Source organism: Panthera uncia, chromosome D1 (assembly GCF_023721935.1).
Source record: "Panthera uncia isolate 11264 chromosome D1, Puncia_PCG_1.0, whole genome shotgun sequence".
Classification (NCBI taxonomy): Eukaryota; Metazoa; Chordata; class Mammalia; order Carnivora; family Felidae; genus Panthera; species Panthera uncia.
In genome coordinates this window covers 63,416,953-63,443,923 of record NC_064808.1, presented here as the reverse complement: position 1 = coordinate 63,443,923, position 26,971 = coordinate 63,416,953, and the positions used below count along the sequence as shown (strand labels likewise).

The window sequence follows — 26,971 nt, the reverse complement described above, 5'->3', positions numbered from 1 at the left end:
ATGGGTAAATTAGGCTGCATTCATATGAAATATTACACAGTTGTAGAAATGAGGATCTACATCAACATGGAAAAAGATACACTGAATTAAAAAAAGGCAAACTGCACATGCAATCTCATTTTAGTTTTTTTCAAAAAAAAGGATCTACAGAAGATAAATTCAGTAGTTACTTTATAGAACAAGAAAGATGTGAAAGGAGACTTTATGTTATTTGATTTTTTTAATTAAAAAAAAGTTCTTCCTAAGTAAAAGTACAAAAGGATAGGAAAACATGCATTGCTGTATAAAGCAGAAGAAAGTACTTTTAAAGGAGTATATGGGCCAGGAGAGATTAAGAGACTAAGAAAAACACTTGTTTTGGCAAGGAGTCATTGGGAAAACTTAGGAGTCAAGATGTAAAAACTCAGAATGCACAGGATTTTAAGGTAAGTGAGGGACTGACTGAAGGAAATTTCTCAAGTGAAATTCGAGAACACTGAAGTGGGCATCTCAGCATTCCAGAGAAGTGGAAGCTTATGGTTCCACCTCTCAGGTTTTCCAAAGAGGGGTCTGCCTAATCCCCCATAGATAAACTGCATCTAGTTCCAGAGGAGGGAGTAAAGCCAACACCAGGTAATCCTCTCCCTTCTGTGTAGGCACGCTCTTGCTTCTCCAGCATCCTTGCTCTCCCTTTGGTGCACACCTGCAAACTGACTAGACACTCCATGGGTGCCTTGGTTTCTTGCTCTTTCCCACCTGCACAGCAAAGTGACCCTGTATAGGATTAGGAGAAAACCCTACTTCTACAGAAGTTAAGGCCTTGACAGTAACCTGACGTTCCATTTCTACGTCCAGATTCCTCTTTAGTCTGCTAAATCTTTCCACTTGCAGGAATGATTAGATAGATAGATGCCTTCTTACATTTTTTCTGAATATTCTGTATAAACCTCTTACAGCATTTAATAGTTGCTAAATGGTTTGTAAAAACAAAGTCAGCCAGGAAAACAAAACTGGAATCTAGAATGTTCTATTTTAGGCTAAGCTGTTACATGGAAATCTTAGAATTTTTATTATATAATTAGGTCTTTTTTTTTTTTTTGCCAAAGCTTATTTTATTTTTAGCTGAATAAGGTTGTATTTTAGTATTTTCCAGAACATTGAAATTCAAAGTTTTAAGTAAGCAAATTATGTTAAAATCAGAACATTGTAAAGAAAGAAAATTTGTAAGTTTTAGGAAATAACCCTTTTATTCTCACAAACTTCAACTATTACTTTAAAAGACAATATTCCATCTTCCCTGAGGCTTCCTTTGGCTTTCCTTGCTATACTTCATATTGTAGATCACTTACTAGTTCTAGTTCCCAGGGGTATGTGTTGACTTACTTTTCCATTTTGGGGGCCTATAATTCAGTGTTGCTTCTTTCTAGGTAAGTTATCAGATCTAGCTGTTCATTAAAAATCAACTATGGTGTTTCTTTTAATTAAGATTTAATTGACATTATTTTCAGGTATAACTATGGAGCTTCTTAAATGGTAGAGGCACCTGAATGAATGAGAATCTACTAAATGAGACCCTCCAGAGATAAACAATCTGTTCTTAATATTCACTGATTCTAATGCAGTGAAATTTCAGGGCCACACACCTAAATCACTATCCAACATCCAGCCTCCTGTGTCAAAAACTAGGAACTAAATTTTCAATTCCAACTGTAAATACCTGTAATCATCTCATAAAGTATTGTCCATCTGCCACTCCAAAGCTAATTCCTTTTATGCTGTTGATAATCTCTTTCCAACTCTGAGATTGGTCAATCATCTGTCTTCAACATGTCTCTCCAATGAACTCCTTTTAATATACATGTTAACATCTCTTTTTTGCCTCATTCTAACTACAATTAAATCTCTAGTTAAATTTCATAAGAGTAGCTCTTACTGTTGTGTTACCTCTCACACAACCCATTGCTACTGGTGTTGGCACCCATACCTAGCTGTTCTTCAGTCAATTGTTTCTCGGTCATTCCATATTTTCTTGGCTTGTTTACTACCCAGTCTTTAAACTTTTGTTTTGTTTTACCATTTTACCATTACTGGTTTTATTTTTTCAATAGGGCTTCTTTCTCACCTTCCCACCTAGGAGTCTAAATGTTTGCTCCCCAGGGACCTGTCCTTGACCTTCTTCCTTGGTATGGATACTTTTGGTACACTGGTAGGTTTGAATGTCACCTTTCTTTTGATTGTCATACCTTTAAGCCTTTGATAAAAGTTATGGTCTCCCCAAAGGAAGGTACAACAGAAAATTTTGCCTATGTTTTTGGATGCAGACCCCAGCCTTTCTTCCATGACAGTGTTCATGTATATTCCTAAGTTCAGCTATCACAAATATGTTACCTCTCAAATCCACTGGACACCTAAGTTTTCTGACTGAACCTCTCTATAATAGCATTTGACAATCTCTTGTATTCACTTTCATCTTAAAAAAAAAGAAAAACATGCAGATAGGGTCTGTTTACAATTTCTAGTGGCTCCCATGCTCCCCAGTGTAATACAACTAAGCATGACAAAGAAGACTTAATAATTTTCAAAGTTGTTGGGTTTCAACCACATAAACATTTGAAAACACGTGTTTTCAAGATTTTATGTTTGCTGTTCATTCTCCATAGATATGTGGACTCCTAGTTATCCTCCAAGACTCAAATACCACCACCTTTAAGTCTTCCTTAACCAACTTCCAGGTAGTTTAGTGTACCTACTTATTTTTTTAATTGCAGAAATGAAGTAGTAATCGCAGTAAAATGAAGTAAAGCCAGATCCACATTCTTGTTCAACTGTTTTTAGTGACTCAATCTGTACACTGGGGGACACACTCTACTATGTAGTAGTATCTGTAAATACCACAGAAAATATATGTAAAAAGTTTGCCAATGCCTACCACATAGCAAGTGCTCAACAAACTGACTTTCACTGTTTTGTATGCCCATCTCCAATAGATGACAGAAAAGATTAATCTTGCATCTCAGAGATCCTGCCTTATATAGCAGGTGCCATGCTCAGGTTTTAAAGAACAGAGTGATGAACAAGACGTAAGAAAAAGAAGCCATTCTAAAGCCATTGAAGAAATAAAAAGATACAAACTTGAAGTTTCTTCATCATTCTATTTATTACATGTATGAATATTAACATCTCATGGTATCCATCTAATTCAGTCAAAACCAACAAAGGAAAAAGGTTAACCATGTTTCAAATGAACATTCTTACAGATTCCCCTGTAACTTAAAATAGAAATATGTTCATCTGCATTAAATTGTTTGACAAATTTGAAAAATGTCACTTAAAAAAAAAAATCACCTTTAGTACTTAAATATATTTGTTAATCGCTTGATGGTATCAGTGTCCAAGTTCAATAAAAGTTGCTTCATTAGATACTTTTCAAAAATGGACATCTGGATGGTTCTCTATAGCTGGAGAGATATATATGCAAAGTCCTATTTCGGTTTAAAAAATTTTTCAAGTCTGGCTTTTCTATTTGAGAAAAGTCCTGCAGTGCTCTCTCACAACCCTCATTTGAAGGATAAAACTAACCAGAATTTGCTTCTTTAATCATGTGAAGCTACTAGAAAAAAAAATCTTTTATGTTGAGGTTGCTGTTTAATTCCATTTTCACCCAATAAAAAGTACAGAAACACTGTCTTTATTTGATGGTGTGCATAAATATTACACTCCATGGATAGCAAAAATATTTTTTATTTATAATTTACAGTTTCACAAGTGAAAATCGTACATTTTTACACATACAATTTCATTTTGTTAAATTTGCACACATCTACAGAACTTTCACACAACAAGCACCTGAAACTGTGCAGGCAGTAGGAAATGCAAATACTAAAATGTATTTATTAACCAAATGATAGCTGAAGGCCCTGCCTCAGCTAGACAATTTATATAGATATATGTCTATATATACATAAAAAATTCTTCACCTTCTAGATCCAACAGCAGCTTTTTTTTTAAAAGAAAAACATACCTTTCTCATTTTATTTAAACTGACTCGACTGTATCACTTTCTGTTTTAATTTCAGTGGGTGTTGCTATGCTTTCCTCTGTACAAGCTGGTGGGGTATCAATTCGTTCTTCCTTAACTTTGGGACTTTCACAGGGTTCCTGCAATTCATTTTTGACAATGTTCAACATAATGTTCAAAGGGTTTTCAACTGGTGTCTTGCTGGGAGATGGTGTACAATCAAATGAAGATGTCTACAAAATGAAAAGCCCTGTGAGTTCTAATTCAAGTTCAAAAGTACCACATTAGTTTTATGTATAAGACCTTTGTGTGGACAAAGAAACATACACATAACAAATAAATAATACCTGCTTCCCCATACAACATTATAAAAGCAGGCAAATAAATATACTGAGCATTTAATACATCCTCAGCAGTGATCTGAGCTAAGAAAAGCAGTAACCACTGTCAGGCCAAAAGAAGTTGATTAGATATACTTCTATATTTAACCCCACAGAGATAGTAACCCCTACATATACTATGGAATTCTGACTATTGTAATTTCAAATACTCTGACCTCACAAACCATCAAATGTCCTAGAATGTCTACTCTGTTTTGATGACCTAAATGTATCTTCCAAACTTCCTTTTTAATTTTTATTTATTTTTTTAGTTTTTTTTTAAGTTTATTTGTTTTGAGAGAGAATAAGCAGGGGAGGGGCTGAGAGAAGAAGAGAGAATTTCCCAAGCAGACTCCGCACTGGCAGCACAGAGCCTGAAGTGGGGCTCAAACCTATGAACTGCAAGATTACCTGAGCCAAAATCAAGAGTCTGACGCTTAACTGACTGAGCCACACACATGCCCCTCAAACTCCCTCTTGAACCAGTTAGTGTTTATTGTTTGGTTTTAAGAAATGGTTACTCTCAAATATGAAAATTTGAACTTCTGAAGTCAAGACAGGTCTTTCAGATTTCACATGTGATCACTTTAAAATTATTCCTATGCTATAATATGCTAAGTTTAAAAAAAAAAAAAGGGCCGTAAACACTACCCATAACTCTAGAAATCTGTTCACATTATGATCCTCCTCTTCAGTTTCCCTCACATTTCTCTGGGCCTACTGTTTTAGTAAAAAACATCAAGACTCAAATGAATAGAATGCAAGGAATACAGAAATTTCAAAATCTAAATCAGATCCTATCAATCTAGCACCAATATTTAGTGAACAACCTAAATGCTACATCAAAACACAAAACAGCTCAATAAAGTTAAATATTGCTCTGATGCAAAAAAAATAACTGAAAATAGACTTTATTAATGTACATGAGAAAAAACAGTAATCAAAAAGAACTTACATTTTGATAATCTTCGTAACATGATGGATGATAAATCTGAAGCAAAAAGAAAAACAGTAAGTAGGTATTCACATGTGTGTTCATTTCCAATAGACTATTCTGATAGGATTTTCTTTTTTAATTTACACCAAAAAATAGCTATCTTAGAAAGGTGGCAAAAATCACTCGGTCACATATGTGGATAAAACAAAAATTTCATCCAGTTTCTCTGTAATCTTGCTTTATACATTTAAGTAGATAACATGGTATACTTTTAAGATAGTAACAGTTTTTTTATGATGAATTATAAATTCAGAATTAAAATGATGTGGTTTAGGTAAAAAGAAGACTGACTAGATTCAGATCTACTCTGGGTTTATCGTTAACTAATTCTGCAACTTCTTATATAAAATGAGTATAGAACCAATTGACTGCTAAAATAACTTCCAACTCACTCTATACCTTTTTTATAAGAATCAAAAAACAAAAATTTTTCTTTCCAACTGGTGAGCTAGCCCCTACAAAAAAAATCTAATCTTAACACTTATAAAGAATTGAAAATTACCTTTCCATCTACTCTAATAGCATTTTTTAAATGCCATTCCTCCTCTTCTTCATCCCAGTATTGTTCAAATTGTTCTTGACAGATTTCACAACTCTAAAATAGAATGATAAAAATGAAATTTACAGAACATATTCAATCACCTTAGGTAAAAACATATAAACATTTTATTAAGTGGAAGAAAACTTACGTGCTATCTGGAAGTTCAATATATAAATACAAAATAAGTTCTAAGGATTTTGCATTCTTCCATGCAAAAATAGTTAACATTTATTTTGCTGTTGTTGGTCACTGATAAGGAAGTCAGGGATGACCAGAGGTAGAAAATTTAATATTCTTTTCTTACCTCAACTGCTCCAGCTGGTCCAGCAGGTACACTTTGGAACTCCTTTTCTTTTGCAGCCTCCTGAGTTTTGAGCACAACTTCTTCATGCACCTTTTCAAAAAACTGGCTCTTTGCACGTTCTTCCAAATCAGCTATTTCCTCAAATTCTATCCAGTCCTTAAAACAAGTTGATTTAAAAGGAATATTTTCATTTGTTTCTAAACTTTTACTGCTTATCTTCAATATAATAGCATTGAAAGATAAGGGTACATTTACCTATAATATGCTTTAATATTATTTAAAATTATACTTTCTCTATGAACCCCACAACTTAGAGACAATACAAAGCAACTACTGAACAGTTAAGTTCTTAATGTTCATTTTCCATTACCTCTAGAGTTACAACTACTAATTTAAACAAGATAAATTTCACATAAAATTTTTGACAAAAAAAATGTCATAGGAAATTGGAATTTTACAGCTAGTAGAAACTTATGTCCTACTCTTATCTCAACAAAAAGCAAATACATACTCTTCAAATTTATTTTAAAAACGTTTTATATTCTAGGGATCAAATTCTATTCAGAAAATTGATGAGATAGCTCCCAGCAATTATTTAAACTATAACACTCTTTAGAATGATAAGATTTAAGGGTTAAAAGATGGTTTAGAGGTATACTGATTACTTACTGTTAAACTGTAGTACCAACGTCTATGAGTGACTTTTCTGCTAACATCTTTTTCAGTTCTGTTTTGCCGATAATGCCAGTCCAAGTGGTCTGCATATACATCTGTCTGTGATGTTGTAAACCTCATTCCACAAGAGTAACACTGAATACCAGTGTACAGTCGATTTATAACGCTATCATAACGTCTATTTTGAAAAACAAAGAAATCATCTTTAGTTCTGATAATATGGAAAAATGGCCAAAAGCTGGCTGAAATAATACCCTAAGATCAATATTGTTCTCTAATATCATGTCACTGACCCTCTTTAAATTAACTTTGGTGAATTTTAGAACATGGAGTCTATCCTCTTATTGATAGGCCTGGCCCAGTTATTTCCTTTCTAGCTAAAAATGGAATGATCATCTGCTAACTAATAAGCCAATAGCTGGCCTGCTCTTAGATCAGTGTCAACATCAAGGTGGACATGGCAGATGGGTATGGCAGAACAAATGGATTTCACCTCTTCAGATCTTTGGAGTTCTGAATGACTCAACTACCCCACCCTCATCTAAAGAATGGTGAAAGTAGTACAAAAGAAATAATAATAGTATACATAACTAAAAAGAAAAATTAGACTCATGGTAAACTGAGGTCACCATCAGTTCTTACAATTCTGAGATTCCTATTTGGAAAGAAATAGGTATACAGACCAACTAACTGAATAAATAGGGCAGTTATGAACTGTTAATACTAAATAATGATTTAATAAAAATGGTTTTATAACTATATGGGGAAGAGTTGGTAGGACAGTAAAAGAGCTGGCTAAATCTTCATTTTCAGGAAATCAAAAGATTGTCTAAATGTGATAAATCAAGAAATCAAGAAAATATGTATCTTTTAAGAAATAGAGAAATGCAAGGAACCATAACTAACAGTTAAAAATGGTTTAAAAAAAAGCGTCTGGGTGGGGGTATTGGATGGTTCAGTTAAGCATCTGACTCTTGATATTGGCTCAGGTCATGATCTCAGGGTTCGTTGAGAGCCAGACCCGCATCCAGCTCTGTGCTGACAGGGTAGAGCCTGCTCAGGATTCTCTCTCTGCCACTCCCCACTCACACTCCCTCTCTCTCTTTCAAAATAAATAAATAAACTTAAAAACAATTATTTTTAATGCTTCTGGGTAAAGAGTAATGCCAGGAAAAAGGGATACTATCTTTTATTATAAGCCTTTATTAGAAGACTTTCATTATAAAGCTTTAATTCCATGAATTACAGTTAAAAAAAATTGAGTTTTAAAAGGTGTAATCCATTAGGTGTCTATATTTTTATGAAGTATTCATAAGGATATAATAAGTCCATAAAGCACCTTTAACTTTTTTTATAGGAGTAATACACACAAATAGAATATTAGGAAAAAATATGCGCCAAATGTTAAAAGAGTGGTTATCAGTAAAGTTGGAATTGTAGGTTAAATTTATTTTCTTGATTTAACTGAATTTTCTAATTTTCTTTTTTTTTCCTTAATTTTTTTTTTTAAGTAGGCTCCATGCCCAACATGGGGCTTAAACTCACAACCCTGAGATCAAGAGTCACATGCTCTACAGAGCATGTAGGAATTTTCTAACTTCCTACACTGAATATGCATTACTTATGAAATGAAAATAGATTTTTTTTTTAAGTTCTTAAATACTAGACTATAAAAATCTCATTTTCCTATCTTCAAAAGCACAAGAATATCAAATACAGAAAAAATAATGATTAAGAGAAATGGAGATAAAAGGAATACATGATGATTAATACCTATTATTGTAACTCCTTATATTTCCTATACCAAATACAGATATTAAAAAATTGAAATTTGGGGATGGTCTCTTGGCCTAAATACTTGTGCAGCAGACATATTTTAAAACGAAATTTAAAAACAAAAAGGCTTCTTGAAGTTTATGTTATGTATATTTCACTACATTAAAGAAAAAGAAAACATGCTTCCTAAATTTTATAAACACTTGAAAGAGGGGTAAAATGAATAGCACTAATAATAACATCCACTGTTTAATTAAAGTCATTGTCCCATTTATCTTGGAAAATTAGAAAGAAAATTAGATTACATACTGTTTCAGTTCTTCAATTGTAAAATTGGTAAGATCTGGAACATCTTGATCTTCATTTTGATCTTCCTCCTCTTCAGGGGCAGGCTGAGCAGCAACTTCATTTACTTCTTCAATTGAAAAAAAAACAAACTTCTCAATACCGTTCTCTAAGCATTCATTATAGAGGAATACTAAAGTGTCATAAACATACAGAGAACCCCATCTTGTCTATTCACTGTATTTACTGACCAAGGAAACAAATACAATTCTTTGTTTTGATAACTGAAATTAAGTCTGATTTCTTCAAAGTCAATTTTCATGAAATTTTATTTCATCAATATGCAAATTATTTTTAAAAACTAAATCAATATAAAATAACTAGTAAAAAGTCTGCACATGGCATTTGCAGGAACGTTAAATGAAACAATGTCCACTATAAAGTTACTAGTACCATCTTAGAAAATTTTTAAAGTATTTCATTATAAGCCAATTATATTTGATTTCCAGAAAAAAATTAAAAATTCAAAATTTTAATGACTTTTATCATAACTTATAACATTATAGCAAATCATACATACACCTTTAAAACTTAATAAAGTTTTGTGTACATGCAGTATAGAAGAACCATACTCACGTGTTGTAGCTGAATCAGGCTGGGACAATTTGAGAATTCCTGTTTTTAGCAGTTTTGAAAATAATTCATTTACATCCACCTGACTGAGATGATTATCAGGATATGCCTTTGGAAGGGCTCCTTTAAAAAAATAGCACTCTTAAAATGAAAGTAGAACTCAAAGATGTAAATCATACTATGCATTTTTCAAAGTTTTCTTCAAGATGCCCTATCAATAATAAATTTGGGGAATGCATGGGTGGCTCAGTCGGTTAAGCGTCTGACTTCAGCTCAGGTCCGGTCAGTGAGTTTGAGTCCCATGTAAGGCTCTGTGCTGACAGCTCAGAGCCTGGAGCCTGCTTCAGGTTCTGTGTCTCCCTCTCTCCCTGCCCCTCCCCCACTCATGCTCGCTCACGCGGCGCGTGTGCACGCTCTCTTTCTCTCTCTCTCAAAAATAAACATTAAAGAAAATAAAAAAATAAAAATAAATTTGAAAAAAATCTTCTTCAGGATGAGTGTAATTATCACAGAAGCTCCTAAAGTGAACTTTTCATTTAGGTCAGCAAGTCCTCATCTCTTAAAAATATATTCTAGGACAAATATTAAAAGTTAACACTGAAAACACTGATACTTTATGAAACTTTATAAGTACTTTATAAATACTTTATTGAGCAGGGCTAAACCCACGACAGGATATCATGACCTGAGCCAGAATCAAAAGTCGGACACTTAACCGACTAAGCCACCCACGCGCCCCAATTACTATTCTTTAAATCAACTGTAAACACAGTATTTTAATGTATTTGTATATCACTATTATCTATTATGCATCTCACTACACCTCTAGAAAAAAGTTCTGAACTACTAAAAATTTCTCTTCATGACAGAAATTCAGTTTGCATCCACAATATACATAATCCCTGCTCTTAACCACTGTATACTGTACCCTTAGCACAGTCCGTTGTACATTGCGGGCTAATTAATATTTGTTGAAATGTCTGAATACATGAATGAATAAATTAACCTCAACAGTCAATTACAACACCATTTCACACCCTAGTTTAACATTTACATTTCACTGGGATTAGCTATTTATGTTTCAGAGTTGTAACCAGCTATTCACAAGTCTGTGAGCAGCTGAGTTGAGTGATCAAGGGCATGAACTATGGAAACAGACTCCTGGGATTCTAACTGGAAATCCCATTTTCTAGTTGTGTGACATAACCAAGTTGCATATCTGTGCCTCAGTTTTATAGGTAAAGAAGAGTCATCCTAGAACAATACCTAGCATACAGCAAATGATCAATATGTTTAAATATTTACTACTAGGAGGTGTTTTTACTTTCATTTTCAAGAAGAAACCTTAAGAGAAGCTGAATATAGAACACTGGATGCTTTTCACACCTCTTTAGTAGGAGTGAGCAGAACCTGAAGTAAGGCATACTTAACATCTCACTCAATTCCTCCAACCTAGAGGAAAAAGATGTGATTTCCTCTGTGACATTGCTATCCCCTGTGTGTATACACATGCACCCCAAGGTTGTAAAAACAAAAAGAAAATTTGCAGTTTTTGCACACTATCTCGTGCTACTCACCCCAACATAACAAATCCTCTACTCAACAAAAAAAAACTGAGTTCTAAAAAGAATACGTTAATACAGCACATGTTACGAAGCACTTTTGCATATACTACCTTATTTGACTCTTAAAAAACAAACTTCCCAAGCAAATACTGACTTTATTGTCTGTCAAGAGGAAGCAACTGAATCCCGGAGAGGATATTTGCTTATACCCTGCCTACCTATAAAGTAGTAAAGTATAGCTTCTAACACTGGTCTTCTGACTTTAGATCCCAGTTCTTTCTTCCCTTTTCAATAAGGTGACAACAAAAAAACATTTAAAAAATATTAATTTATCCTAATTGTCAATCTAGGAACTAAAAACACAAAGTGTTTTTCAAATTAATTACATGAAATACTTGTGATGACACAATTTAAGAACTAAAGCATAAACTAGAACTTGACTGACTAGGCTTTCCCTAGTTACTTCCAAAGTTTTGGAAAACTCCCTAAGTTTTGTAAACTAAATAGTGCCACGCTAGAGCATGTTTCTGAAAGTGCCTATTTTAATGATTAAAAAAATAAAGCAAGTACCACTACAATTTGGTTGGGCTGCTTCTCAATACACTAAAGCTTTGCAGTTATTTTATAAAATACCATAATTTATATACTTCCCATTGTTTTCAAATTAAATTTAAAATTCACTTTTTTTTTCCGTTTATTTTGAAAGAAAGAGAGAGAAAGCAAGAGCGAGAGAACAAGCAGGAGAGGGGCAGAGGGAGATGGAGAGGTAGAGAATCCCAAGCAGGCTCTGCAGCATGGAGCCTGATGGAGTGCTCAAACTCATGACCTGAGCCAAAACCAAGAGTCAGATGCTTAACTAAGACACCCAGACACCCCAAAACTAAAAATCGCTTTTAAAGCTCTCATACCCAATACAGTTACTGTATCCATAACAATACTGTTATGCCTCATCTCACAGTAACAAGAGCTTCTCAGGGGACCTGGCTAGGGACTCAGGTTTTTCTACTTTTTTGTTTTTTTTAAGAAGGCTCTACACCCAACCCAGGGCTTGAACTCACAACCCCAAGATCAAGGGTCACATGCTCTACCAACTAAACCAGCCAGGCACCCTATTTCTACTTTTTTAACATGTTGTGTACAATTATTATTTGAGTGCCCATAAAGACATATGAATGAATCAACTTTATAAAGCAAAGTCCCTAGTATTCACTTCGTGTTTGCTGGATCATCACATATACACAAAACAAAAACTCAAAATATCAAATAACTGAGATTTCTGAGGTTTGTCATTTATTTCATTTTACCTCAACACAAACATCACCCTTTACTCCACCCTCCACAGGTTTCTTTCTTTTTTATGGTCTACAAAACCCTGGCTGACCATGTCTAGCTATAAACAGGATCCAAGTGAATACACATAAACAGTGGAAACAAACTCAAAAAGGGAACACAAATTTCTAGCCAGATTAAATTTCTCTAAACTGCATATCCCCTCTCAAAATTGTCATTTCCTAAAACTGACAAAACTAGCTACTCAACAAAACAATATTTGTTTTTTGAAAAAACGCTAAGTTCAGAAAGTACATACCTGAAGGATTCTGAACAAATGCTCCAGGATTTTGTGGATGAACTGGTAAAAATTGTTGTCCTTGGCCAAATGCTACTGGCTGAGCAACACCAGTAAGAACCTTTAAGAGAAACCTTGGTTTTAAAAAAGAACATCCTTTCTGTATTTTAACTAAAACTTTAACATTCTGATCATATAAAAATACCGACAGATATCATAAGGTCTGGTTTCTACAATAAAAATGTACAAGTGTAACTTAACTGGATCACTTCATTTCTAGACTTTCTACAAAAATGAAACAATACTCCCTTACCTGTTTCATGGGTTATAAGATATACGAGAAGTTTAAGATACCATGCAAACATAAGATAGCCAACAGTCTGTGTGACCTTAAACAAATCATTTTACCTTGCTGATGCTTTCCCTTATTTTACAAATAGAACTGATATCTAGGGATATGACCTGTACACAATCATAATGGCTAGCTGTCAGCAAAGCTGAGGCCAGAACTGCTGACGAGACTCCTTCCCACAGATATGAAAAGCCTGCTTTAATCAGCAATCTCTTAACTCTTTTTTGATCATCCTGCTTGAACATCATACTTTGGGTTGCAAAGTAGACTGTAAAAGACAAACAACTACTGTACAGACTGCTTGCTATCAATAATGCTTATAACACATTTTAAAATCTTTTTGTTTTACATTTTCTTCCATGAGACATTACTACTATAAAATGAATCTGTCCTAGTAAGAAAATGTCAGTGCCTAGAAAAAAAGTGAATTTAGCCCAGGAGAATTTCAGCAGGCAAGCAAGGTAGTCATTAATCACACAATGTAAGCACACTGCTTTATAATTATTTCAATATGCATTTTAAAATATATGCAGAACAAAAGCAAAAGAATACCAACAGATGATTGTACAAGTTGAGGTGATGCACTGAATGTATTTGGGAGACATGTCACAAGTTTCCTGTGTTTACATTAATATCACACAACTGTATTCAACTGGAATCACTGGAAAGGTGGTGAAAAGTAGGAAGAAAAGAAAAAGAAAGGCTGTAAAAGCATGGGCAGTTTGATTTTATTTAACTCAGGTTAAGGAAGTTCTTAAAAGTCTAAAAATCCAGCTCCCTATAACTTTAAGGGCTCCACAGTTCTACAATGTAGCACGAGTCTATGAAACAAACTCACAATTGTGTAATACTTTACTAGCTTTGAAACCAAAAAGGAAAAAACATAATGGGGAGGCTATGCATGTGTAAGGGGTAATATGGGAAATCTCTGTATTTCACAGCTCAACTTTGCTGTAAACCTAAAACTATTCTAAAACAATAAAGTCCATTAAAAAACAAACACTGTGTGTGCGTGTGTGTGTGTGTGTGTGAGAGAGAGAGAGAGAGAGAGAGAGAGACAGAGAGACAGAGAGACAGAGACAGAGAGAAATTTCTACAGATCCTGGGAGAGCTAAAATCAATTTTGGATTTAAATTGCAAATTTAAGGCTCAAGACTCTCATCCCACTTGCCTAGCATGTGGACTTCTGGAGTACCTTACAAACTGTCAATCTACAGAATAAATTATCTCCTAAAAATCTTCAAACCCTAGAAACATTAAAATGGTCCACATCTGTAAAGAACATCATTTTAGAGTAACAACAGACTTACCTGTTGAGACGCCTGAATATTTCCTACTGTTATTGGAGCAGGTAAATTGCCAAAGTTTCCAAATTGGGAACTCTGGAGATTCTTTTCATCAAAATAGTGTCCAGAAGCTCTGTTAAGGGGATTCGAGAAACTCTGGTTTCCAGGGCCATGTGGTCCATTAAAATTTGGTCCTTGAGGTGAATCAAACATTTGTTCATGTCTTTGGAACTGTAGTCCTTGGGATGGGGCATTAAAAGCATTGCCAGGTGGATCATTATATGGACCAGACTGATTGAAAGATACTGATTCAAGCCTTTGTGAAGGATGATTGTCAAATCGTGTGCTTTGAAGACCAAGAGGAATATCAAACCTTGATGCTTGCTGGTGTTGTGGGCCATCAAATCTTTGAGGTACACCATCAAATCTTGGTTGAACCTGCTGTCCAGGTGGTCCATCAAATCTCTGTGGGCCTGGCTGACCAGTTCTTTCAAATCTAGGACCTGGCTGCCCATGTAATCCATCAAATCTTGGCAAGAGTGATGGCTGACCTGGCTGCCCATCAAACCTTAAAGCATGACAACCTTCAAATCTTGGACCACCTTGACCTAGAGGCCCTTCAATTCTCAAGCCACCTCCTGGCACAGAAGGACCCTCAAACCTCATTCCACCTCCTTGTTGGACTAACGGTCCTTCAAACCTGATCCCAACCCCTGGCTGACCATGTGGACCCTCGAACCTAAGGTTCCCACCAAGTTGATTATGTTGTCCTTCAAACCTCAAACCAGCTACTGACTGACCATGGGGACCCTCAAACCTCATTCCAACTCCCTGCTGTAGCAAAGGGCCCTCAAATCTGATCCCACCTGCTGGCTGACCATGCGGTCCATCAAACCTAATTGCAGCCCCTGATGGACCATGACCCCCTTCAAATCTAAGTCCACCTACAGGCTGACCTCGGGGATTATCGAATCTAAGTCCACCCACAGGCTGACCATGAGGTCCCTCAAACCGTAGACCACCCACAGGTTGACCCCGATGTCCCTCAAACCTGAGACCACCCACAGGCTGGCCCCCTGGTCCCTCAAATCGCAAACCACCTGCAGATCCCTCAAACCTCAGACCAGGGGAACCTTCAAACCGAAAACCACCTCCTCCTGCCTGACCAATCGGCCCCTCAAACCGCAGAGGCGTCCCAACTGGTCCTGGAGGACCTTCAAATCTTAAAGGACACCCACCTCCTAGCTGACCTTGTGGTCCTTCAAATCTCAAAGGGCCACCTCCCCCCATTTGTCCTGGTGACCCATCAAACCGAAGAGAACCTGGTGTAGGAGGTCCATCAATTCTAGGGCTTAATTTATTAGGTCCTTCAAAAATCATCTTGGTTGGGCCATCTCTTGTTACTGATGGCCTACTAGGTCCATCAAATAATGGTCTGTCTTCAGCTAAAGCTGTAAGTCGCTGATTTGTATCGAGGCCGGCAAATCTTGATGCTGGGCTATCTACAAATGGTTTATCTGAATCTTCGTATCTAGGTCGCTTAAGTGGAAAACGATCATTGAATGGTGACCTCTGCTCTTCTCGTACACCTTTTAAAAAGAAAAAGATGTTATTTTCCCTGAATCTGAATTTTTATTAAATTATCTTAATTCTTTTTATTTTCATGTAAATGTTTAGCCAAAAATATCCAAAACTATCTCACTTTATTAGAGGGGAAGGAAAAGACAGCATATCAAGCAGCAAGAAAGAGGATGCCCTCTACAGTCAGACACACCTGGGTTTGAAAAAAAAAAAAAAAAAAAAATCCCCATTTTGTCAACTAATTATTTGACTTTGAGAGCAAGTTATTTAACCTCTCTGGTCTTGCTTCCTATCTGTAAAATGGGATAAAATATATTTAATTGGGTTATTGTGAGGATTAAATCAGATTACATATATAAAGAACCTAAGTCAAGTACCTAACACATAGGGTGGCCTTAAGTATTAGCTCCCTTCCCTTCCCTTTGAGGGGAAAAAATGAAACAAAATAAACAAAAGGTAGTCTGAACAGTCACAGAAATCCATCCCCACTTAGCTTGTTCATTTTCCCTTCACTGCTGATTCAATAGGCATAATCTGATTTAACTTTTTCTACCTTTAGCAGAGACTTGCTCGTCATGTCTTCTCCGGCCCTCATGGGGTGAAAGATTCTCAGCATAAGTACGACTCCCAGATATAGGAGAAAGACGTCTTGCTCTTTCACTAAATTGTTCTTTTCTGTCAAACTGTGCTCCACTATTCCTACTTGCATGTTTACTTTTGGATGGCTCACATTCTATTCCAGACAACAAGGCATCGGTCAAAGGGTAGTCAAAAATATCAGGATCTAAGAGATCAAGTCTTGGAAATGAATGCTGAACCTGTGTCCTTTTCAGTTTTGCTTTATGTTCATAGTAGGTTAATTCAGCATCAGATAAGAGAGGTTTCTTTTTTAATCCACCTTTATTTTCTTCTGTAGGACTATCCCGTACATTGCATCTATGTTTACCTTCTTGATACTGAAATAGCTGTCGAATTTGATGCACAACAACAAGGAACTCATCCTGTGTAATTTCACCAGATGCTAAACGTTCACTCGTCTGTGTAGGGGTGATAAAAGGAAATCAAATATTTTAAGTATAAAAAGCACTTACAAAAAAACTTAGACAAAAGAGAATAATGACTACATGTGGTCATAGTAACTACCTTTTGAAGTAATTCTCTTTTGCTTGCAAGAGTTAACTCTTTAGGAATCTGAAGATTGGCATCTACACTTAATCGATGCTGCTGCTTTGGGGTTCGAGGTGACAAGATTCCTTTAGTGCTTGACCAGCTCTCCCTATGCCTTAGATGAGGAGATTTACTATGTTCATCACCCTGTTGTAAGCTGAAACCACAAAAGCATGATGTTACTTCATGAAAATTTTTTCAATTACTCAGGACCATATTCCAAAGGATCTGGTTAAAATGAATACATGTAACTACAAAAGTTAACTAAATGATTAAGAGCACAAGGTCTGAAGTCAGGAAAATCAGACATGAATTCTACTTCTTGCATGTCCTAGACATGAAGCTTTAGGTAGACTAGTTAACCTTTCTAAACTTGTTTCCTTATCTGTAAAATAGGAATACTAATGGTATTTCACCCAGTTACTGAAAAATAAAAGGAAAAATAAAGCACTAATTACAGCATCCAATAAATATTACCCAATTTTAAAATTAACACGGTCTTTAAAACATACGTTATTATTTTACTTAATTAAAAACGTTAACATCCTACCTTTTATTTTCTTCCCAACCAGATTTCCATCTTTTGGTAGACTTCGAACTTTGCCAATTTTCTATATTCTCCTTTGGTTCAGTGCCGGATTTTGTAGAATGCTGATTCGCAGCTTCTTGTGGTCGTTCCTCTTCAGTCTTTTTTATTCGCCTCGGATCTCGAATATCTTGTTTATTACTCCTTTTAGCATTTCGCTCTTCCCTGGAAGGTAGCGTAAACTCTTCCATATGTGATTGCTTAACTCCTGATTGGCGAATCTTTCCAGCTTTGGGTGTGGAAGTTGGAGACATACTCCTCTGCCTTCGTTTGGGTGACCGCCTATCTCTTCTCTTTGGAGAATGTATAATTGGTGATCGAGACTTGGGTGATCGTGATCTTGACCGCTTTCTAGTACTTGATCTCCCTGGTTTTGTCCCTTGTTTTTCTGATTCTTCCGTTATTGTATCCTGCTTTTGTACGATGCCATTGATGATTTTATTTCGACTTCCAACGAGTCTGTGTTCAGATGATTTCATGTGCTCATCTTTGTCCTTTTTTTCTGCAGTTTTTCTCTTGTCTTTTACATCATCATCTTTGCTATCAGTCTTATCCTGAAGATGTTTTTTTAACCTAGGATCTCTCTTGCTCATATCCGACACCCTTGCACTTTCGGATTCTTGATTTTTTAAGTCTTTTGTGTGGGATAATTTGTTTTTCAAAGGTGATGGTGATTTAGATTTAGATTTAGATTTAGAATCTAATTGGTCAAGTTCTTTCTTGGTTATTTTTTCACCTGATTTGCTTTTCTCTTGCTTGGATGAATTTAGTTTTTCAGAGGGTACAGTTTTACTTGTCTTAATATCAGACTGGTTCAATGTGTTCATTAGGAATTCTTTCCTGTGACTCTGATCTTTTCCATGCGAAGAATGTTGACTCATCCTATTAAGACGGGGATCCCGATTAGTTCCTTTCAAATCCTGAATTTGTAAGGATGGACCTGGACGGCTTTTCTCTGGTTGCACAGGAACTTGATGGGGAGGTTTAACAGCCAAAGGGGGAATTGGTGGAACATGTAATTTGGATGGTGCAGATCCAGGACCTAAGTTGGATGTCTCCTGCTGAACGCTAAGAGAAACTGCCTGAAATACAAAATAAACGTTCATGTTAATACATAAAACATGCAGATTATCTGTCAGGAAAACAATAAAGAATGTAATGTTTTTTCAATAAATCCATTCAATACTACAGCTACATTGTATACTTCTAGTGTTTAAGTGTAGATTAAAATAAAGAGAGAAAGTTCATGTACTTATGGGGCTTGTTATTTCTTACTAGTCCTTTACTTTGGGGTTTTTGTAATATAATCTTTAAGAGAATGAAAAAAACATCCTCCCTCTTCCTAATTATGCAGGATTCTGAGCCAGACTGCTACTAAGAAATTACCAAATAAATCACTGCACCCTAGGTGCACAAGAATCAGAGTCATTCCAGCTAAATTTTAGGTCATAAAATTTAGTTCCTCCTAATGTCACTGATAATGAACTTGATAAAATCTTGCCTTCCTGTACTTCCTCACTCTCAAATTCAAGTGCTAAGTAAAATAACTTAGTAAAAGGTCATTCATGCATGGAAATATGTAATCTTCCTGGCCTCCTTAATTTTGTGATGGCTTTTCTTTCATAGGCTTTAGGAACTGGATTTCTACTCCTGAAACCTAAGCTCATAAAACATTAAAGACTACGCAAAAACATTCACAACAACACACCTAACCATCTTGGGACAGGTCTTAAGTCCACATGATATAATGTTAATTAAACTAAGGTGTTATCTTAAAAGATAGCAATTTAACAGAAAAAAGTACTTGAAAGAAACTAGTGTATAGTTTATACTCAAGTGAGTTTTACAATAAGGAAATAAAAATTTGGTGTAATAAAGGTACCATAATTTACAAAATAAATGTGGAAAAAGAATACACTCACTAATAAAAACAACATGCTAATACAAATACAAAATAATTACTTCTCTATCTGAAGACAGGTTTAAAATATTTAAAATGCCAAATCTCCTCTACTTACCAGTTGTGCCTTAGCTTGCTCTAGCTCAAGCTCCAGCTTTTTCTGCTGAAGTTCTAACAACTGTTTTTGTTTTGCCAGTAACTGCTGCCTTATTAGTTGTTCTTGAGTAAGATTCTTCTGTATATCAGGAACAATTGGAGGAGTGGAGATGCTAGGGGAACTGACCACTGTGCCAGGTGTTGAAGGCTCTTCGGGCTAGAAGAGAAAATAATGTGTTAAAAATATATATTTCACGGCTAAAAAGGAAGCTGAGGAACTAAAAATTATCAGCTGACCTCTTAATAAATATTATCCATAATCATAAATGGCTTGTCATGTTTAAAGCACACAAAAAAATCTTCCAAAAATTTAAAAACCGAAATAAGGATATTATGTAACACCTCAACAAGAAGAATGTATTTTAAATGCACTGTGAACCTGAGTGAAAAAAAAGTTTTTTTGTAACGAAACTAACTTAGCACGGGGTATTCTTGAGATTTCAAACAAGAAATTTTAGGTAAATTGAAATCTGATAAAGTATTATATACCATTCATATTAAAACTTACCGATTTATTTAAAAATTTAGGATTCACATGGATGCTAGATGTATTCACATTGGGGGGCAGAGGTTTAATAGGCCAAGCAGGATCTAACGAATTGACTCTGACATCCAGGGCATAAAGTTTCTTCAAAGGGAATATTTCATCCCATGTGGAACGTAATTTAAATAAACTTTTTCTAGTATTTTCATCCACCTAGAACAACAGAACAATTCTATGGCTTGTTAAGTTACTATAGAATGTTTTAATTATTAAGAATTAAAGCTATATAAATATCTGTTCTACTCAATACAGCAAACATACTACTCATTCATAAATATGTACAACAGTAATAACTTATTAAAGGTATATTTGGTTTGAAAATGTAAAGTTAATTAAGAAACTTCTCCTTCAAAAAAATTCAGAAAAAGTAAAGTCATTGTCCCCTGGCCTTTATGAAAGCAAACAACTAAGCAATTCTATTTTTAACAGTACAAAATGTTTCCAAATTTTAGGGCTTGATATAGTATTCCTTATGTTACTCTTACTCTGGACAAAAGTGTAAAACAACTAGAAATTAGTTGAACCTGTAAGACAAATCTGTCTCCCTAACCAATCTTCTGCAATACAATATGGTTGGCACCTATGAACAAGTTATTTGTGGTATGAAAGGCACCATAAAAATTGAAATTCACAGGTATCTTACCCACTGTTGAGCTTCAGTGTTACCTAACTATGACAGGAATAACAATAACAATGATATTCAGAAACTAGTTAGCAGAGACACCTAGTACTTGGGAAAACTGAATTAGAATTTTAGCTTTAGGATAATAAAGCCTGGCCTATATTCAAGTCTTTAGAGAATTATATTTATTATAGTCATTTTCATCAACTGCAGGGTCAATGCCCTGTTAGATTCAGTAATATTCTACCAAACACCCAACTAAATTTGAACATAATGAAACTGAAACCAAGAAGCTGGTTTAGCTTCCCAACTCCTGTAATGCAAAGTTGGCTTCTTAGACTACAGCTTCAGGTAAGCTGTATTTAGCCAAGGTCTACAATACACTATTCATCAGCAAGCCCCTTAATACAATTTGAAACCCAGCTTTCCAAATTTCTTCTGCATATACTTACAAGCAGTATTTTTTTCTAAGAACTGAGAAGAAAAAAATTACTCAAGTAGCAACTACTTGAGTAAAACAAACAAGTAACAAACAAGTAAAATCTGTTCTAACAAACAAGTAAAATCTGGTATTTCTTTCAAAATAATTCCAATTCTCCAAGTCTGACAACTGTAAGATTTCTCCAAACACAACAGGTTCAGCTAATAAAAGATAAGAACTACCATTTTTTTTATGTTAGGTAACAAGATTTAAAACTAAATTACTTATAAATGTCCTTTTGCTAAGTGTGAAAGATCAAGTCTGACAGGAAGAGAATGGATTACTCCAGCAAATCCCTTGTCTTCCTCAGCCTAATACTGTATTAAACAAACTACCAGATACAATGTTATGGAAGGAAGAAGTTGCAATCTCTGGGTATAGAAACTAACAAGCCTTTCTTCTAAACATTAAGAGGGGATTAAAAGTTATTTCCAAAATAATTTAAAGCAATTAACTGGTCCACCATTCACACATACCTATTACATTCACAGAAAACACACTTGAACAAAGTAACAGGAAACATTTCCGGGGGGCGGGGGAGGGGGATCACAAAAGTTTCAGGCACCAATCACAGGCTGGGACACACAGGAAGATTATGCTTTTTCAGATAGGAATAGTCAACATCCTAACACCAAAAACTGCAACAATGAAATTTGAAGTATTATTGATAGCTTCAGATATTTTTGCCCATATTCTAGTGATGGAACAGACCTTCAATCAAATGAACTCAATTAAAAACAAAACAAATTCTAAAAGCAAACCCCATCTATTCTTGAATGGATAATGGAAAAGCCCTAGAATCTGCTTTAAAGATCTAACATAAAACACTAACTTTAGCATGGTACTTGATAAATATCCAAGAGAATAAAACATTTCACCACCCAAGAAAACCCAACACAAACACAAGTATTTATTTAATCAGGAACACATTTTTTAAAAAATTCAAATGTTTCTAAATGCATATATACCTTTTCAAACACACAAATAAATGTTGCAACTAGATTTTTAGTAAAGGCAGTGAGATACTCTCTTCCAACGTTTTTCACGATAGAATCCATAAGGTACATAACAGGAAGCTTCTCTGAGGAAGGAGCCTGAAGTGATAAAAAGAAACTGAGAAGTTTAGTATAATGAATTGTCACCAAAGAATTACTTTTAAAAGTGAGTTTTCAAACATACAATACAGATTTCTATTCTTGTTGACGCTAAATACTTTCGAATTAATATTAACCTTTATGAAAATTAAATGTTCAATCAAGGTGTCATCTCTTACAATGATCTTTAGTTGAGCATATAAAATTAGCTCAGAAATACCAGAAAGACAAACCGTAATCTTTAGCACATTCATTTAACACTCGATGTAATTTCAGGTTCATACGGTAAAAAGACCTGTGTTTTAAGTGAGCAAAAAGGAGAATGGGTATTTTCTGTAACCCAAGTGTAAGCTTTGTGACTCCCATTAACTTAGAATAGTGTGCCTAGACTCAACGAAGTAAAGTTTCCAGACTTCTGGCAGAAACCCTAATTTTCATAGGCATATTTTATATGTTAGACTCTATGACGCTTTTGTTACCTGTAAAATCATTAGGATTACTTTTCTATAATCCAATGAACAAAGAAATTAAGTACACTTCACATATGAAGTTAATGGCAAAAAACACTCTGAAACTTGCACAAGGACATGCAGGAAGGTGCAAGTTGTTACTGATACAAGAAAAACTGGATGGAGCAGCTGCTGAGTCATGTAAATCAGGTTGAACTTGACTCTGGAAACCAGGATTTGTCCTGAAGATTTTCTTCACAGCATGGACTCTCCGTCGAAATATTTTTCCTCTGACATGCACAAACCAGTGTTTCTAAATTTGTGCAAAGCCAGTGTGGTGATGCTGATACAGGTGGCCCTTTCCAAAGCAAAGAAATGTTGCCCCCAGTTCAACTGCAATGCCTAACCCACCACTGGCTTTTAGAATGTACAGCAAGTTTCCAGAAAGCATCAGCAGGTTCACAGACTTGAGGAGCATTAAGACACACCATAAAAAGTGTTAACTCCGACTCCACAGGAGCACCCATGATTTAAAGACAAAATAAAAAAAAAAAAAATTATCCCCATTTACCCATCCCATGTGTATCGGAATCTTAACCCTGAACAACACTTACCCATAGCTATCTGTAGCTAGGGTAGGCTCACAGTTCTGCAGTACACAACGCCATCATATTTCACAAAACCAATTGCCCATACAAGTGTGTGGAAGTGCTCTTGCTTCTGATAACACCTTTACAACCAAAGTTGGCCAAGGAAACCTTTGAATAACTTTGTATGAAAAATTTCTTTTAGGGTCCTAATAAAAGGGTTCACAAGGCCACTGCATGTGGGTATACTAGTAAGTACCAACATGTCCAATGCTTTATTGCTGTGTCTTTATCTTACCATGTCATGTTTTATACCATTTTAGTCATTGTTGTACTTATGAAGACAGGCTCTCTTTAAAACCAAAATCTGTTCAGTAGGCTAATTTTTTTATTGTACAAGTGAATCCTGTATGTAATATTTTTTCACTACTACTGCCTCATGGGAAGAGTCAAATTAGGTGTGAATCCTTTAGTAATGCCGAGACGCTAGAGAATAAGGACACAAACATTCACCTCCAGAAACACAAAACCAAGCCAGTTTGCTACCAAATGACAGAAAATCCCTCCCCTCACCCTCAACCCCAACCCTGATTATTTCCCCAGTGACTTTTACATCTTTTCCTCAACCTGGCTTTCCAAAAATAACCAGGAAACGTGTGCCAAAAAAATTTCAGCTTTTATCAGCAAATAGTCCATCTATTTTCACCACTCTGTGTCGCCATACACAAATACAAATTTTAATGTGGTCACTATCGTCAGCATTTAGTTTTCACTTCTCGAAGATCTTCTGGATCCATTAAAAACCAGCAAGGAAACTGTTGAGTGACAACCTGAACTGCTAAATATTAGACTCTGTGGAATATTAGTAATCCCCAAACTACTAGGTAATTAGATTTTAAAAATCAATGTTATTTAAAAAAAAAAAAAAAGAAAGAAAGAAAGAAACGCAAGTGTTTTGTTTTTTAAAAAAGGCATTCAATGTCAAGGTAAGCCTTCAACAAGGCAAAAACTAAGTTTTCACGTCCAACATGTTTGTGATATCAATAAAAAGGATGTTGAGTATGAGGAATGCTTCCTTTTAAGTCTCATACTTTAAAAAAAGAACAATAGCTGTTTCACAGACATTCACAGGAAAAGGTGAATGAAGACTTGTATTTTAGCTGTCAGACTGAGCATGACAAACTTGTTGGGCCCTTAAAAACAAAACAAAACATCTTTACTTTTTTGTCCTCTTTAAATTAAGGTATGAAAGGACCACCTGAAACCGTGTATCTTGTGAACAGATTTACCCAAAAGAGTGGATGGAACCTAAAGAATGAACCCAAGTCACTTAAAGACTTTTGTTTAAAACACACAACCACGTAGATAAAAATAAGTCTTGGAAACAGATTCTACACCTTACAAAGGTAAATAAAAAAGACAAATACATATTTTATATGTTTTATTCACAAATTTTATAATACCAGTCACACATTTCAAAACCATTTATTAAGAGTCAGACCACTCAGTTGTACACTAGACAGAAACCGCCTCTAAACAATATATTGGTGGTTGTTGTTAAAGTGGCCTTTTAAAAGGGGTTCACTCTGCTAAAAGGAGGCTCATCCTGTTAATTTCAATCACTAACAACTAGAAAAAACTGAACCATAGTACAAGCTTGAAAAATAACTTAAAACGTAATACTGGGAAGCTATTAAAACTCATTATGATAACTAAGTTTAACAGTAACTTAAATGACATCGCTCCCACATGAATCCACAGAAGAGGAGGACTACAGGGAAATATAGGGTGGCAGAGGACCACTTCTGTCAAGGGGTGAAGAAAAGCACGTCTTCACTATCAGGGAAGGGAGGAAAAAAAGAGAAAAGGAAGAGGAGGAGGGACTGAACTTTTCAAAAAAAAACTGCAAGTACTTGTTACCCACTGGGCCAGTTCTCCACCTACAGGTTGGATAAGATCTCCTCCCCCCACCCGAACCCCGCCCGAACCCCCAATTTCCCGTATTTTGGGGCAAATTAGACCCTCCGATAGGAGAATAAAAGTTCGATCTGGCCGCCCCCACCCCAAAACGGGGCTGACGGGTGTGAGCAGCTGCCTGGCTGGCAGGGAATGGATTCTCCTCTCTTCCCTTTCGCATCATGTGCTTTTCAGGCGCCATGTTGGGCTCCTAACAGGCGGCTGCTCCACTCGGGGCCAATTCCCTACTCCCACCCACCAACAGCTCGCTCCCAGGTCCCCCTTCACCTCCTTCCAACCCACAGAGCACAATTACCCAAAAGGGTAAGGGGGTGGGGGCGGGGAATGGGAGAACCACCACTCCCCACCTTCCCGGGGGTTAAAATGGTTTTAACTCTTACTTCCCCACACCACAAACTGCCTTTTAAATACCCCCCTCCCCAAAGGGCTCTATTCAAAACGTGTGTGTCGGGATATACAATGCGGTGGCCTAAATAGGGAGTTGGTAAGCGGAAGTGGGACTCCACCCTTTATCCTCCCCACTCCCTCCCCCCCGAGAGAGGCCCACGCTCGAAGCCTGGGCCAGAGACCGAGCCTGAGTTGGAGGTGGGGGGTTGGAGAGGAGGAACACTGTCCCCCTTTGGATGGAAGCGAGACCTGGGATGAGGCTGACACTAAAATCAGGGAGTATTAGAAGAATAGGAGGCTGCGGGGTGTATAAAAACCTTGGCGGTTTGGGCCTCGATGAGAGAGACGATCTCCTTGGCGAAGGGCAGGTTCTCCTCGGCTAGAATGGTCAGCATATTGATGTGCGGTTTGCTATTGAAGGTCAGGTCTTCGAGTGATGATTGATAATCCCGACAGGCGTCCTCCCGGGCCCCCGCAGTACCGGCCTCGGCCGGCGTCTGCTCTGACATTGCGCCGCGGCCCCCCTCCGAGGTCCGCCGCAGCTGAAGCTGAAGCCGCTCTCGATACCCCGCCTCCCTTCCGACTCCTCTTCCTCTCCCCGGGTCTCTCGCGGCTCCGGCTTCACCACATGCTGACCGCGGAGGGGGGTTAGGGGACGACACAGGGGGAACCTCGGGTATGAAACGCCACCGTCTCAAGGGTGATCTCCGTCCACTTCCAGCCGCCACAGAAGCTTCTTTCTCCACAGACACAAAATGGCGGCGGCAGTGGCGGCTCCAGCTCCGAAAATGTCTGTGTTCCCAACCGCTGCGTCGTGCGAAATGAGCAAGGGGAGGGGAAATGTGCGGTAAAAGGGCGGGGCCGTTGAGAAAACCAGGGGTGATTGGTTCATCCAGTAACGTCACAAGCCCCGCCTTCGGCCCTTCCGCAGGGCGTCCTGGCACCGCCTTCTTCTCCCGGCCCTACCCGGGCTTTCGCAACACCTACCGTTCAGAGGTGCGGTGAAAAAGACGGCCCCTCTCATTGGCTGATTCATAAGGGACTGTTCGGTCATTTGTTACCATAACAACCCATTCAGGGAG

General features: G+C 36.5%; 1 protein-coding gene across 4 annotated transcripts; it reads right to left on the bottom strand.

The window, feature by feature from the left end:
- Positions 1-1,064: 1,064 nt before the first annotated feature.
- PCF11 (PCF11 cleavage and polyadenylation factor subunit) lies at positions 1,065-26,731 on the bottom strand. Of its 4 annotated transcripts, none has more exons than XM_049652869.1 (16): positions 26,207-26,731; positions 22,364-22,489; positions 20,257-20,445; positions 19,711-19,905; positions 17,657-18,774; positions 17,083-17,263; positions 16,493-16,976; positions 14,383-15,947; positions 12,742-12,841; positions 9,592-9,711; positions 8,980-9,085; positions 6,889-7,072; positions 6,220-6,375; positions 5,877-5,969; positions 5,333-5,368; positions 1,065-4,230 (listed from the first exon to the last, which is right to left on the bottom strand). In XM_049652869.1, exons 1-16 carry the CDS (start codon positions 26,396-26,398, stop codon positions 4,015-4,017), a joined length of 5,061 nt encoding a protein of 1,686 aa, XP_049508826.1. In that variant the 5' UTR covers positions 26,399-26,731; the 3' UTR covers positions 1,065-4,014. The 4 variants fall into 4 exon arrangements, with proteins under 4 accessions (XP_049508826.1, XP_049508833.1, XP_049508843.1 ...); XM_049652876.1 differs by having other exon boundaries at positions 8,980-9,082; XM_049652886.1 differs by having other exon boundaries at positions 16,886-16,976; positions 26,207-26,730.
- Between the last annotated feature and the right edge of the window lie 240 nt (positions 26,732-26,971).

Bases quoted from the DNA above. Each gene is read 5' to 3' on its own strand.
- PCF11 (XM_049652869.1), bottom strand. From the start codon at position 26,398: ATGTCAGAGCAGACGCCGGCCGAGGCCGGTACTGCGGGGGCCCGGGAG. The intron at 7,073-8,979 runs GTATGTAATCTA...TTTTCAAAATAG, and splicing joins ACAATTGAAGAACTGAAACA to ACGTTATGATAGCGTTATAA. The intron at 6,376-6,888 runs GTAAGTAATCAG...ACTTGTTTTAAG, and splicing joins GTTGGTACTACAGTTTAACA to GACTGGATAGAATTTGAGGA.